Here is a 12,925-nt window from a genome sequence, read left to right as displayed (position 1 = left end):
TATATCATGCATATAAATCTAATAAACCTAAACCTATTCTTAATGTAGGTCAGTAGTATTATCCCAATATTGCAGAACACTAATACAGTTGTGTAATAACCCATAGTTCTCATTCTGGACATACTAGGGGGGTATGGAAAAAAATAGTTCATGATACAGTTGGATTAAACTTTTACTTCTCTCTGGGAATAGTGCACAACTTTCAGTAGACAACTGTCATGGGTAAAATCCATGCTAAATGTTTTGGAAAAGGACTCTTAGGGTTGCAAACTGTATAAAACTATATCACACTTCTTTTTGGGACTCTTTGGGGGAAAATAACTTAGGAAGGTGCTTTTAACTACCTTATGATATGCCTATGGCATATCTTAACAGTTTTGTTCCTCGTTCAGAGTGGTGAGGAACTGTTTGTTATTTTTAGAATTTTTGGTTAGAGGATATGATAATGAGGACCACAAAAAGGGACTTAAGGTCTACATGCTGACCACTTACTGTAAATATTCTGCCAATTAAATAGTTTGTTGATTTGGGGAAAAAAATCCAAATATATTGAAGCCAGAGTTATATACATCAGTATTAATGAATTTATTTCCAAAGGTAAACATATACAACTGCCAATTCACAATATCTGAGTACAAAGTGCTTTCTTTGAAATAAGCAGAAGCACATTTATGATCTATTTAGAATTTCAGACAAAATCAATCCCAATATTATTGAGAATTATTATTAATCATCACAGTCAGCTAGATGTTCAGATTGGGTTTGGCATTTTTGTCTACCCGAGTCCTTACCAAGGATCTGGGATAGGCAAATCTGGATCTTTGACGGTGTTAACAGATATCGTCACAGGATGGAAGCAGTTCCATATTATTATTATTGTTGTTGTTATACGTTGAAGTTAGCCCAATTAGATGACTTATTCCAAAACCACGTGCAATGCATTTTCTTGTAAACATCTGTGCAACCCTTTCATTACCCTCAGCATTGAATTTATTCAGGAATAAATTTACACAGCTCCATTCTTATCTGTATGTACGAAACGCCCCTCTTTTATATATGAACATTTGGAGCCCAATTTTTTTAACGTTAAAACTCTATAGTTTATATTAAAATTTATTAAACAGAGTCTACTGAGCTGATGACCTAGAGAAACTCAAGGGACAAAAAATGTCTTTGAGGGTTTTAAGGCATCACAAGCATCTTCAATTCTGCTGCAAAAGGCGCCATGGGAGCATTTCGGGAAATGGTTGCATCACCGCAGAAAATATTCAAACATTACACAGCAGAACGATGCTACTTTCCCATTTGTATGAGTGGAATATCACCTAAGAAAGAAATATAAACTATTTCAATAGACTATAAAACAAGGCGCGTTATAAAAAGTCTCATTTCTCCATTAAGCCAGCCCAACTCAACAACCCGCCGCCCCCGAAAATGGCAGCCTACAACCGGAAGTAAGACGACGTCACGTCATTGTTTTTCAAAAGCTCATCTCTGTGGTTGGGTTACGCATCTTCCGTATTTTTTTAACTTCAGAACCCGGATGGAGACGGCCGACTCCCCAGGGGCAGCGCGTCTCACTCCAAGGGCGCCTGCGCCTGCGGCGGATGAGTGTGGGCGTTCTATCGAGAGAATGCGCCGAGCCGGCAGGCAGCACTGAGTATCGGTGCGCAAGCGCGGTGGAAGCAGGCCCGGGATTTAAAGGGGTAGTGTCCGCGGGTGCTGCCCCTTGGGGGGGCGGGAGGAAAGTCTCAGTTCGGCGTTTTCAGAGGCGAGTGGGCTTTGTTCCTCCTTGTTTGGAAAACATGGTTTGCGGGGGCTTCGCCTGCTCACGCAATGCTCTGTGCGCCCTCAACGTCGTTTACGTGGTGAGTATAACACCCGTTGGGACGGCTGCTTTGCTTCTTCCCGGACGTAGCTTGGAAAGGAGAAGAGCGTGGAGTTCCTATGGAGGGAAAGGGAGGTTGGGGGGGGGGGGGGGCTAGATCCAGGGGGAAGAAAGCTTGTGTGCGCGCGCGCGCGTGTGCGCGCATGATGATGGGCGGGGGGGGGGAGAACCCCACCCATAATGGGATTGCTGGGTGCCCCGGTAGGAGCTTGGATTTGGGGGCCAAAAAATCTGGCCAGGTCTTTCTCTGATTGTATTCTTGAGGATGAGGATATGTGTGTGTGTGTGTGTGTGTGTGTGTGTGTGTGTGTGTGTGTGTGTGTGTTGGAAGGGAGCTGGAGGTAATTTTTAGAGGAAAATAAATAAGAGCTGGGTGAAGGGATGACCTCACTGCTTCTGCCTAGAGCAGTTGCCCCAATCTGGTGACCTTCGATTGTGTTGGAATGCAGGTAGTCTTCGATTTACGACCACAACGGAGCCCAGAGTTTATGTTGCTAAGGGGGGTAATTTGTTCAGACACCTTTGCCCCATTTTGTGACTTTCCTCGCCACATCTGTTAAATGAATCACTGCAGTGGTTAAATTAGCCACACACAGTGGTTAGTGAATCTAGCTTCCCCATTGACTTCGCTTGTTGGAAGCTCAGCAAAGATGATCGCATAATCCTGGGACACTGCAACTGTCGTAAATATGAACCATTTGTCAAGCAGCCGAATGTAAACATGTGACCATGGGGATGCTGCAATGGTCTTAAGTGTGAAAAATGTTCATAAGTCACTTCAAACGGTCACGAAATGAACTGTTGTAAGTTGAGGACTGCTTGTATAGTCTCAAGAGTTTCTAACTCATATGGCAGGAAATGTTGAGGGGGATTGTGGTCCCCTACAGCAGAGCAGATGGAGAAAGGCTAAGATTAATCTGTGAGAGAATGCATGGTAGGAAAAAAAGAGATTCGTTTTGTCTGACTGTTTTTATGGGCCAGGAAATTGTAGAATAGTAGGAAGAGAAGCTATAAATCCTGCATACTTTGTTTGCAAGCATTTTGGGGGAAGGTGATGTGTGGGTAATGGGTTGGCCCCAGAAGAGTTGGACTAAACATATGTCCTGTCAGGATTGCATAGAATGAGAAGCTTGTGATATTTACCTAAGAAAACCTGGCTCTGCAAATTTGAAACCTTGCCTCAAATGTCCCTTGACTGCTAGCAACTGACCAAACCTTCTCTTCTTGTTTGCTGACCTGTGTTTTGTCAGATCTGGTAAATAAGTTACAAAGATTATGTGTCATTTGACTGGGTCTCTGGCTACACTGCAGGAACCTCTGGGAAACTTTGAAGAAATAAGAATTACCAATACCTAACTCAAACAAGAGCAGAACAGAAAATGACTGGTTTAATAGCACTTTAATAGTTTTCCTTGTACAATGGCAGAAAATGCTCTTATTTAAAAATGCAAGACTGGCATTAGGGAGACTGAGATTCTAATCCATCCTCAGCTACAGAAGTTATTAGGTAACCAGGCCACTCACTCTCTTGCAATGCAACCTACTTCACATGCTTGTGATAGGGAAATGGGAGAAAGGAATGCTATGTGTGCTGCACAAAGGTAGATTATAAACCTAATAAATCAACAAATGAACTTTTCTCCTTCCTTTGAGAAAGACAAGAGGCCTAAGGTAAATTAAGTATGGATAGTAAGAATTTGTTGGACTTCATATGTTGTGCTGTAAGAGGTTTTGCATTGCTGGAATCCTGGTGAAAGAAAGAACTTTGAAAGACTCTGATTTTAAATAATGTAAGTTGCATTCAGCATCAATGGACAGAATCTTTATAACTGAGGAAACCTATTTAAAATCATAAGAAGTGGGGCAGATTCTGTGTTGGATAACCTGATTCCATTTTCACAGAACAGACAGCTCAGCTGCATTTTTCATGCAATTAGAAATTTTTGAAAGCAGAGCTACTGCTCTCAAAGCAGATTACATGTATTTGTTGTTTTAGATATTGCGAACTATACAGTGGAAAATCATGGCCATGCTTCGTTACACAGAATGGTATCTGCCTGACCATTTTTCTATAAGTAGTAGACAGAATAATTGAGCTGGAAGGGACATGGGGGGGGGGGGGGTCTTCTTGTCCAACGCCTTGCTCAAGCAGGAGATGCTGGAGATACCATTCCAGAGAAATGCTTGTCAAAGCTCTTCTTAAAAACCTCCAGTGTGGGAGCACCCACAACTTCTGGAAGCAAGCTGATTAATTGTTCTGTCAGGAAATTTCTCTTTAGTTCTAGGTTGAATCTCTCTTTGATAAATGTTCATCTGTTAGTTCTTTTCCTGCCTTCAGGTGCTTTGTATTGGAGAATAGGTTGACCCTTTTCTTCTTTGTGACAGCCCCTTAGATATGGGAACGCTGCTATCATATCATCTATAGGCCTTCACCTCATTAAACTAGACATACCCAATTCCTGCAACTGCTCCTCATATGTATTTAGCCTTCAGTCCTGCCAGGAGACTGATAGATCTGTTAGTTCTTGTCCTGCATTCAGGTGCTTTGGAGAATAGGTTGAACCCCTCTTCTTTGTGGCATTCCAATAGCAATAGCAATAGCAGTTAGACTTATATACCGCTTCATAGGGCTTTCAGCCCTCTCTAAGCGGTTTTACAGAGTCAGCATATCGCCCCCACAGTCTGGGTCCTCATTTCACCCACCTCGGAAGGATGGAAGCTGAGTCAACCTTGAGCCGGTGAGATTAGAACCGCTGAACTGCAGATAACAGTCAGCTGAAGTGGCCTGCAGTACTGCACCCTAACCACTGCGCCACCTCGGCTCTTATAAATAAATATTGGAAGATTGCTATTACATAATATTGTATATTATATAATATTATACAATATTGTAAGGTGCTGTTGAGTACAGAAACAGATGCTTGAACTTGCAAGGCGGGGGGGGGGGGAATCAAATAATTCTTGGTACACTGTTTAAATAGGGAGTGTGTTCTTCCTTTTCAAAATTGACTAAAGACCTTTTTCAGCATAAAGTTTCATGTCCTGATTAAGTGGGACTAAAGCACAGCTCATACATTTTATTTATATGTGAGCCTGGATCACCTCTACCCAAATGGCCACATAATTTTTGAAATTTTAAAATATGCAAGTTGATTCACACAAAGACTGATCCATCATAGTGGCCAGGCCTAAAATATAATTATCAGAAAGTATGGTGGGTAGGAAATTGTTGAGATTATAGTGGGGGGGAGGTAGTCAAAATAATTGTCATTCACAAGCCACAAACATATTACTTGAGATGAAGGCATTCTTTTCCTTTATGGGCATCTCTAGCTGATTTGTACAACTATTCCCCCTTCCCCAATTATTTATTTTCTACTGCCCAATGATAAAATTGAAATCCACCTCTCTGCTGCCCAGATAAAAAGCTAAAATAAAGAGAAGAATGAGATTACTGTACTAAGGAAATGTCAAAGAAGATGGCCACATTGACTGCAATTACTCTGGTAGCTTCTGGTCAATGAAAAATATCAAATGCCTCATGACTTCAATAATTGCAGTATCTTCATATACAATTTAGAGGCATTTGATATTTTTCAGTCAAATGAATTTATTTGTAGCCAACCAGGTTTATTTTGACACATAGCTATACTTGATACAAGTTGATACGTTGTAAAACTTCATCTAATGGAGCATCCAGTACCTTAGCTAAAACGGGCCTCGCCTGCAAATGTTTGTAGCAAAGGCTTTACAAAATATTTCTGCATCAAAGTAAATGTGGTTAGTATATTTCCCTGAATAATTTTACAGTTTGTTTGCTGCTTTAAGAAAACAAGTTCCTAGCATTTATTGTTGCAGTTATACCCACAAGTAGCAGATTTACCTGTCATTTCCACAAACCAGATGAATAGATATAAAATCTAACCCACTTAAGATTTCCGGAGAAGAAATAGCAAACTCCACTCAAAGCAGATCCGACAGTTGCAGCATAATGAAGAACTGGCGAGTAGATCAGTTCTCTGTAATTCCTTTCCAGTTGAGATGAGTTGAGATCACTCACAAGTGCTCCAGACAGTTGCTCCTTGTCAGGAGAATGCAAGATAACAGCAGATTTGGAGCTCTAGGAGACTAGAAACAATAGTCATCCTTTTGCTCAAAACCACAGTTGGTACTTTCAAAAGGATACTTGGGGTTGCATGCTTCCTTTTCTAATTACTTAAAGAAATTACTTGTTAACCGCTTTTCAGTTATTAGAAGACTTTGGATTTATAGATTTTACAGCACTGTGAGTTTCCTCCAATCTTCAGCAAAAAAAGTTTTAAATACAAGTTTGAGGAACTTTAAGAAAATATTTTGGAATAAACAGCAAAAGATGATTAAATTTAAGTTTTATTTTATTTATATGCCGCCCTATTCCCTAAAAGGGACTCAGGGCGGCGAACAACTTAAACGGGAAGGGGAAACATACAAGTACAAAATAAACATTTAAAATGACCAACAACCACACCTGTCGAGAGGGGAAGGGAGCTCATCAACCCCAGGCCTGCCGACACAGCCAGGTTTTAACGGCTTTTTGGAAAGCAGGGAGAGAGGTGAGGGTCCGAATCTCCGCGGGGAGTTCGTTCCAAAGGGCTGGAGCTGCAACAGAGAAGGCCCTCCCCCGGGTCGTAGCCAGATGGCATTGGCTGGTGGATGGAACCCGGAGGAGGCTGACCCTGTGCGATCTAATGGGTCTTTGGGAGGTAATTGGCAGCAGGCGGTCTCTCAAGTACCCAGGTCCAATACCATGAAGGGCTTTATAAGTGATAACTAGCACCTTGAAGCGTATCCGGAGACTGATTGGAAGCCAGTGCAGCTCGCGGAGGATAGGTGTGACGTGGGTGTATCGAGGTATACCCACAATCGCTCGCGCGGCCGCATTCTGGACCAGTTGAAGTCTCCGAATGCTCTTCAAGGGCTGCCCCATGTAGAGCGCATTGCAGATTAGAAGTTTGATTTTGAAAAGTTACAAATGAATTAAAGAGCCAGATTGATTTTAAATAAGATTTTATAATTAATTAAAAGAATCCTTTTCCACAGGAAAATGCTTTTGTTTTGAATTCTCTTAAAAAACATGATGGGATCAGACTTTGAAGGTTGGATACTAGAGGAAACTAGAAACAACTAAAGATTACAATTAAAGGAGAAAAACATATTTGACTTTACTAATAAGAATGAAGCAAAATATTTTAACATTGGACATCTTAAAGGATATTTTTGAACAGTGATATTTTAAAAGAATATTAATTTAACAATTGTCTGCCTCTATAGATCGATAGATAGATAGATAGATAGATAGATAGATAGATAGATAGATAGATAGATAGATAGATAGATAGATGATAGATAGGAACAAAAAAAAAACCAAGTTCTAGGACATTAGGGACTAAAGACCAAGACTGTTAAAAGTAAAAGGAAGGAATGTAAAATTAGTATATTTGGTCAAGGTTGAAATAGAAAATTACTATCTCTGGTAACCTTGCTGATCAGGACTGAATGACCAGGTTTTAAGGATTTGTTAAAAGATATGGGATGTGGAAAGAAAAGATCATTTGAATTTTAAGCAAAGGCAATAAGATACTAAAATTGTTTATATTTGGGATTAGGTCTTTATGTATTTCTTTTTCTTGATTATTTTTTCTTTCCATTCAATTTTTTTTCATTTTTATTTGCACACTTTCTATTTTTCTTTAATTTTTGTCTAGCTTTTATATTTTTATTGCAACTTTTAATAAAATTACTATATTAAAAAAGAAAATTAACACATTTCTTCCCCTCTGCTTCCTACTTAGTGCAGAAATTTCAGAACTGATACATTCTTCAAAGGATTGCTTTTTTAGTAATAGATTGAATATCTCCTACGCTGAAAATGTTATATACTGCTAAAATTCTTCTGATGTTCAATCAAAATCTGCTTTTTAATTTTACTATTCATTAGACTTAATGCTATCTTCTAGGTTAAAAATTTGTTCATATAATTTATATAGCTATTTGGTGTCACAGCAGTAACTCTAGGTTAACAAAGGGTTAAAACCCCAAACAGATATACAATAAATATATAAATAATTGTCTCAAAAATGGTACTATAACATTGCAAGAGTTAAAAATAATCCCACCATTCTGATTAAGTCGGTAAAGCATAACTTGTACATTTTATTTATATTTGAGCCTCCTTCCTGATTCATCGCTACCAGAATATCCACGTATTTTTGAAATTTTAAAATATGCAAGTTGATTCACACAAGGACTAACCCATCTTACTAGCCAGGCCTAAAATATAATTATCGGACAGAATAATGGATAGGAAATCTTTGATAGTACAGATAGTCCTTGTCAATTGAGCCCTACATTCCTGATGTTAAATTGGGTTGTTAAGTGAAACATTACAGTTGTTACGTTAGTGTCATGGTTGTTAAGTGAACCTGGCTGCCCCATTGATTTTACTTGTAATAAAGTTGCAAAAGGTAGTAACATTACTCCAACCATCATAACCTTGAGTCAGCTGCCAAGTGCCTGAATTTTGATCACTTGACAATGGGAATGTGCAATGTTTGTAAGTGTGAAAAATGATCATAAGTCACTTTTTTCAGTGCCATTGTAACTTTGAATGGTCACTAAATGAACTGTTGTCAGTCGACAATTATCTGTATAGTCTGTGGGGAAGGGAGAGGGTTAAATTTCTCATTCCCAATTCACAAGTTGCAAACACCTTACTGAGAATGATGGCATTGGTTTCCTTTTTGGGCATCCCTGCAGCCATATTGTACAATCATACCCTCCTCCCCCACTTACTTACTGTTTATTGCATAATTACACTTAGTTATTACATTAATTCTGTCATGGTCATTAGTTTTATTAGGTAAGACTTACAGGAAATGGCAACCATATGAGCTAATTCTACATTATTGTAAGCCATACAGGTAGTCCTCAACTTATAGCAATTCATCTAGTAACCGTTTAAAGTTACAACATCACTGGAAAAAGTGATTTATGAACATTTTTAACGACCATTGCAGCATCCCCATGGACATGTGATTTACATTCAGAGGCTTGACAACTGATTCGTATTTATGAAGGTTGTAGTGTCCTGGGGTCATGTGATCATCTTTTGCGACTTTCTGTCAGGCAAAGTCAATGGGGAAGCCAGATTCACTTAACAACCACGTTATTAAATTAACCATGGAAGTGATTCAGTTAACAAATGTGGCAAATAAAATCATCAAATGTGACAAAACTCATTTAACAAATTTTTCACTTAGCAACATAAATTCTGGGCTCAATTGTGGTCTTAAGTTGAGGACCACCTGGAATAGGGTCTTGTAAGTCTGAAAGTACAAATATCACACTATCCCACTGTTAAAAAGGTTTGAGAAGTTGTTGGGTGGGTCCTGGAATTCTTTGCCAATTGTGTATCTGCAGGTTCCGTCTTCTCTTATCTGATTGTTCCCTAGGTAGCATCTCTGTCCCCTCTCTGCCTCATTCTCACATACAATTACCTCATCCTTGCTCTCTATAGGTCATTATATTTCCAGCATTTTTTGAAAAAGTGATTACTCATTTTAGGAATCAAAATTGGGGTGGTACCCCAATGGTACAGCATTTTAATATTAGTTCTCTCTGAGGGTATAAAAGCCTTTAATGCTTTGTGAAAGTCCAACAGAGTGGGGCCACCCGTATTCTAAAGAGCTGCTGTTCCTTAGAACAGGCGCCAAAACAGAGAAAAAGTTTAGATCCAGTGGTGGGATTCAGCCAGTTCGCACCAGTTCAGGCGAACTGGATGTTAATTTTGCATCTGGTTCACTGAACTGGTTGTTGCATGGACTGGATGGCCCCACCCACTCCGCCCTCGTCTCCATGTGGTCCATTTATCAGGCCAGGTAAGTGCAGAGTCCACGTGGAAGCTCTGCGAGGGCAAAAAACAGGCCTCCCAGAAGTCTGGAAACATGCATGTTTCCTGCCTCCAGAGGGACTCTGGAGCCCGGGGGCGGCCACTTTCTCCCTTCTGGAGGCTCGTGGAAAGTCTCCTGAGCTTAGGGAGGGTGAAAAACGGGCCTACCAGAAGTACCGGAAGCCTGAAAACGGGCCTGTTTCCCGCCTCCGGAGCCCCGGGGGGCTGTTTTTGCCCTTCTGGAGGTTCGGGGAAAGCCTCTGGAGCCTGGGAAGAGCAAAAACGCCCCCTCCCACCATGGTGCAGGAGGCCAAGTAGGCCACGCCCACCCAGCAACCAGGCAGAGAACTGGTTGCTAACTTTTTTCAATCCCACCCCTGCTTAGATCCCACAAGGTAACTCTGTCCAACAGAATAGGCATGGAGCATGTCAATCCTGCTAGTTCTGTGCGGTGGGAGAGACAGGTGACTCCGAAATAACCTGGCGCTGTGCTGTGTAGGTGGTAAAGTAAGTGTCAGCGTTCCAAGAATCATGCAGAATTAAATCAGAGTCCAAGGCAAAAGGATCCTTTTTGTTCCAATTTAATAAGACAGACATCTTAGGCACATCTGTGTTATGTTCCAATACTGGAAATGACATCAGGATTCCACCCAGTTAAAAGTTCATGATCTTGTCCCCACACCCACAATCCATCCCATGGTCCAATCTTCTTCTTCCATGCCCAGTTACTTCCCACCAGGTGTGAAAGTCCGGAGACAAAGGATGACCTTGGCTTCTAGTAAAAAATGAAAACAATACATTCCACAATCTCTCTCCTGTCTATTCCTCCCTCCCATTGACTATACTTAAAGAAACAGCATAATGAAATAAGAGAAAGTGTGGCATGCCACAATTCTAAAAGGAATATAAATGCAGGCCTGACAGTAAGTGACAGCCAGCATCTTGAATTCTACCCAGAAGTTTACTGTAAGTCATGGTGGCTCATGGAACAGAGGTGATTCATGAGCATATTGTGATATGTCCCCAAACATCCATGATGCTGCATTCTGGACTAGTTGTGAAACCTCCTCAAGAGCAGGCATTATAGTAATCAAGCCAGTGGAGTCAATAGGGCCTCTCAGTCCAGAAATGGATGCAATTGACACACAAGGCAAAGAGCTGTGTAGAGGCTCTCCTAGTCAGGGAAGCCGTCTGCTTTTTTAACAGGAGCCCTGAGTCCAGGAGAAATCCCCAAATTGCAAACCAGTTCTGTCTGAGGGAGTGCAACCCCACTCAGAACCAAAGATGGAAAATCTCAGGATCTGGAAGGTTAAGTGCTCACTGTAGCTACTTGGTCTTGCCAAGGTTGAACTGAAGCATGTTGTTCTTCACCCACTCTTCACAGACTCCAGACATTGGGAAAGAACCTTGGCAGCATCTCTTGGTCAGTCTGGAGTAGAGATGCATGATTTTATATATAATCTGTATGACACAGTATAACCCTGTGCCAATGGATAGCCTTCCCCAGCAGCTTCACTTAGATTCTAAACAGGGGTAGGATATGGTAGAGCTCTGATCGAACACCACAAAGTGGGGACATCGGGCTCAATCCTCCCACTTCCCCATCCGGTCAACACTGACTGGAACTGATTCCAGAGAAAGGAGAAAAAACATTTTAATAGCAATAGCAATAGCACTTAAAATTATATACCGCTTCATAGTCCTTTTACAGCCCTTTCCAAACGGTTTATAAAGTCAGCATATTGCCTCCAACAATTTTCACATAAGTGTGCATCAGGGGTGGGTTTCAAAAATTGTTCGAACCACCTCTGTGGGCGTGGCCTCCTTTGTGGGAGTGGCTTGCCACCCATGTGACCGGATGGGAGTGGCTTGCCACCCATATGACCGGATGGGAGTGGTCTGCCACCCATGTGACCTGGTGGGAGTGGCCAAGATGATGTTATTACTAGATATTACTAATTACTAGATATTATTAATATTACTAGATCATTATTAATGCATAGATAACTGTGGGACATTACACACCCACCCACACCCACAAACTATGACAGTGCTAGGAAAACACCAAAAAAATAAAAATCCCCCCCCCCCCAAAAAAAGAAAGACTGCCAATGAAACCAGTTTTTTTTTCCTAAGCCTAAGAACAGGAAAGACAAAGTCACTGGAATAAAAACCATCAAGGCAATGTGGAAAATTATAAAGGACAGGCACTCACAGAACCATCAACCACCTCAGAATTACCTAAACAAGTAAGGTGACCAGATTTTCAGATTGGTAAAGAGGGACACCATTGACCGGGGGGGGGGGGAGCTAGGCCGCGGCAGTTACTGCCAGCCCGCGACCTCGCTAGGGACGTCTGGTCACCTTAATTATATACATCCTCTCTCTCTCTATCCATCCATCCATCTGTCTGTCTATCTGCCTGCCTATCTAGTTATGGTATCCCTCTCCCTCTTTCCCCCTCTCTTTCTCCATCCATCTATCTGCTTGCCTACCTATCTCTCTCTCTTTCTCTCTATCCATCCGTTTATCTGCCTGCCTATCTGTCTATCTAGTTATGGTCTCTCTGTCTCTCTCTCCCTCTCCCTCCCTCATTATCATCTATCTCAGTGTTTCTCCACCTTTTTATAAAAATATTTTTTTATTTTTTTTGTTACATAGACGACACATACCCACAACAATAAAAACAAAACAAAACAAAAAGAAAAAAACCCATCATCACATATAGCATGTCATTTGGTTACAAGTGTTTTAACATTTATCATTCTTATACATTTATTATTTCATTTAATAGGTTATAATATACAGTTTGGGTTGCTTTGTTTACCATCCCTTCCTCCTGTTATAACACCACCTTATTTTCCCTTTCTTTTCTCCCTTCCTCCCTTCTCTACTTTCTTCCTTCCTGCTCTCCTTTCCCTTCCTTCTTCCTGTACCTTTCTCCTACTCCTGCTCTTCCTCATCCCCTTCCTACCCTCTCTCCTCCTCTTTCTCTCCTTTCCATCCTCCTCTCCTTACCTCTTTCTTTTCACCCTCCCTCCCTTCTCTACTTTCCTCCTTCTTCCTCTCCTTCCCCTTCCTTCTTCCCTTCCCTTTCTCCTACTCCTGCT

The 12,925-nt window shown here is 41.0% G+C and overlaps 1 protein-coding gene across 1 annotated transcript in view; it reads left to right on the top strand.

The window, feature by feature from the left end:
* The first annotated feature begins 1,560 nt into the window (after positions 1–1,560).
* Positions 1,561–12,925, top strand: part of TSPAN31 (tetraspanin 31) — a 31,756-nt gene continuing 20,391 nt past the window's right edge. The window contains exon 1 of the mRNA XM_032209658.1: positions 1,561–1,868. Within this exon, the coding sequence (XP_032065549.1) occupies positions 1,608–1,868 (261 nt within the window). The 5' untranslated portion in view covers positions 1,561–1,607. The remainder of the gene's footprint in view (positions 1,869–12,925) is intronic.

Source organism: Thamnophis elegans, chromosome 2 (genome assembly GCF_009769535.1).
Source record: "Thamnophis elegans isolate rThaEle1 chromosome 2, rThaEle1.pri, whole genome shotgun sequence".
In the NCBI taxonomy this organism is placed as follows: Eukaryota; Metazoa; Chordata; class Lepidosauria; order Squamata; family Colubridae; genus Thamnophis; species Thamnophis elegans.
Note: the sequence above shows the minus strand (reverse complement) of the source record. Positions and strands in the feature narration are given on the sequence as shown.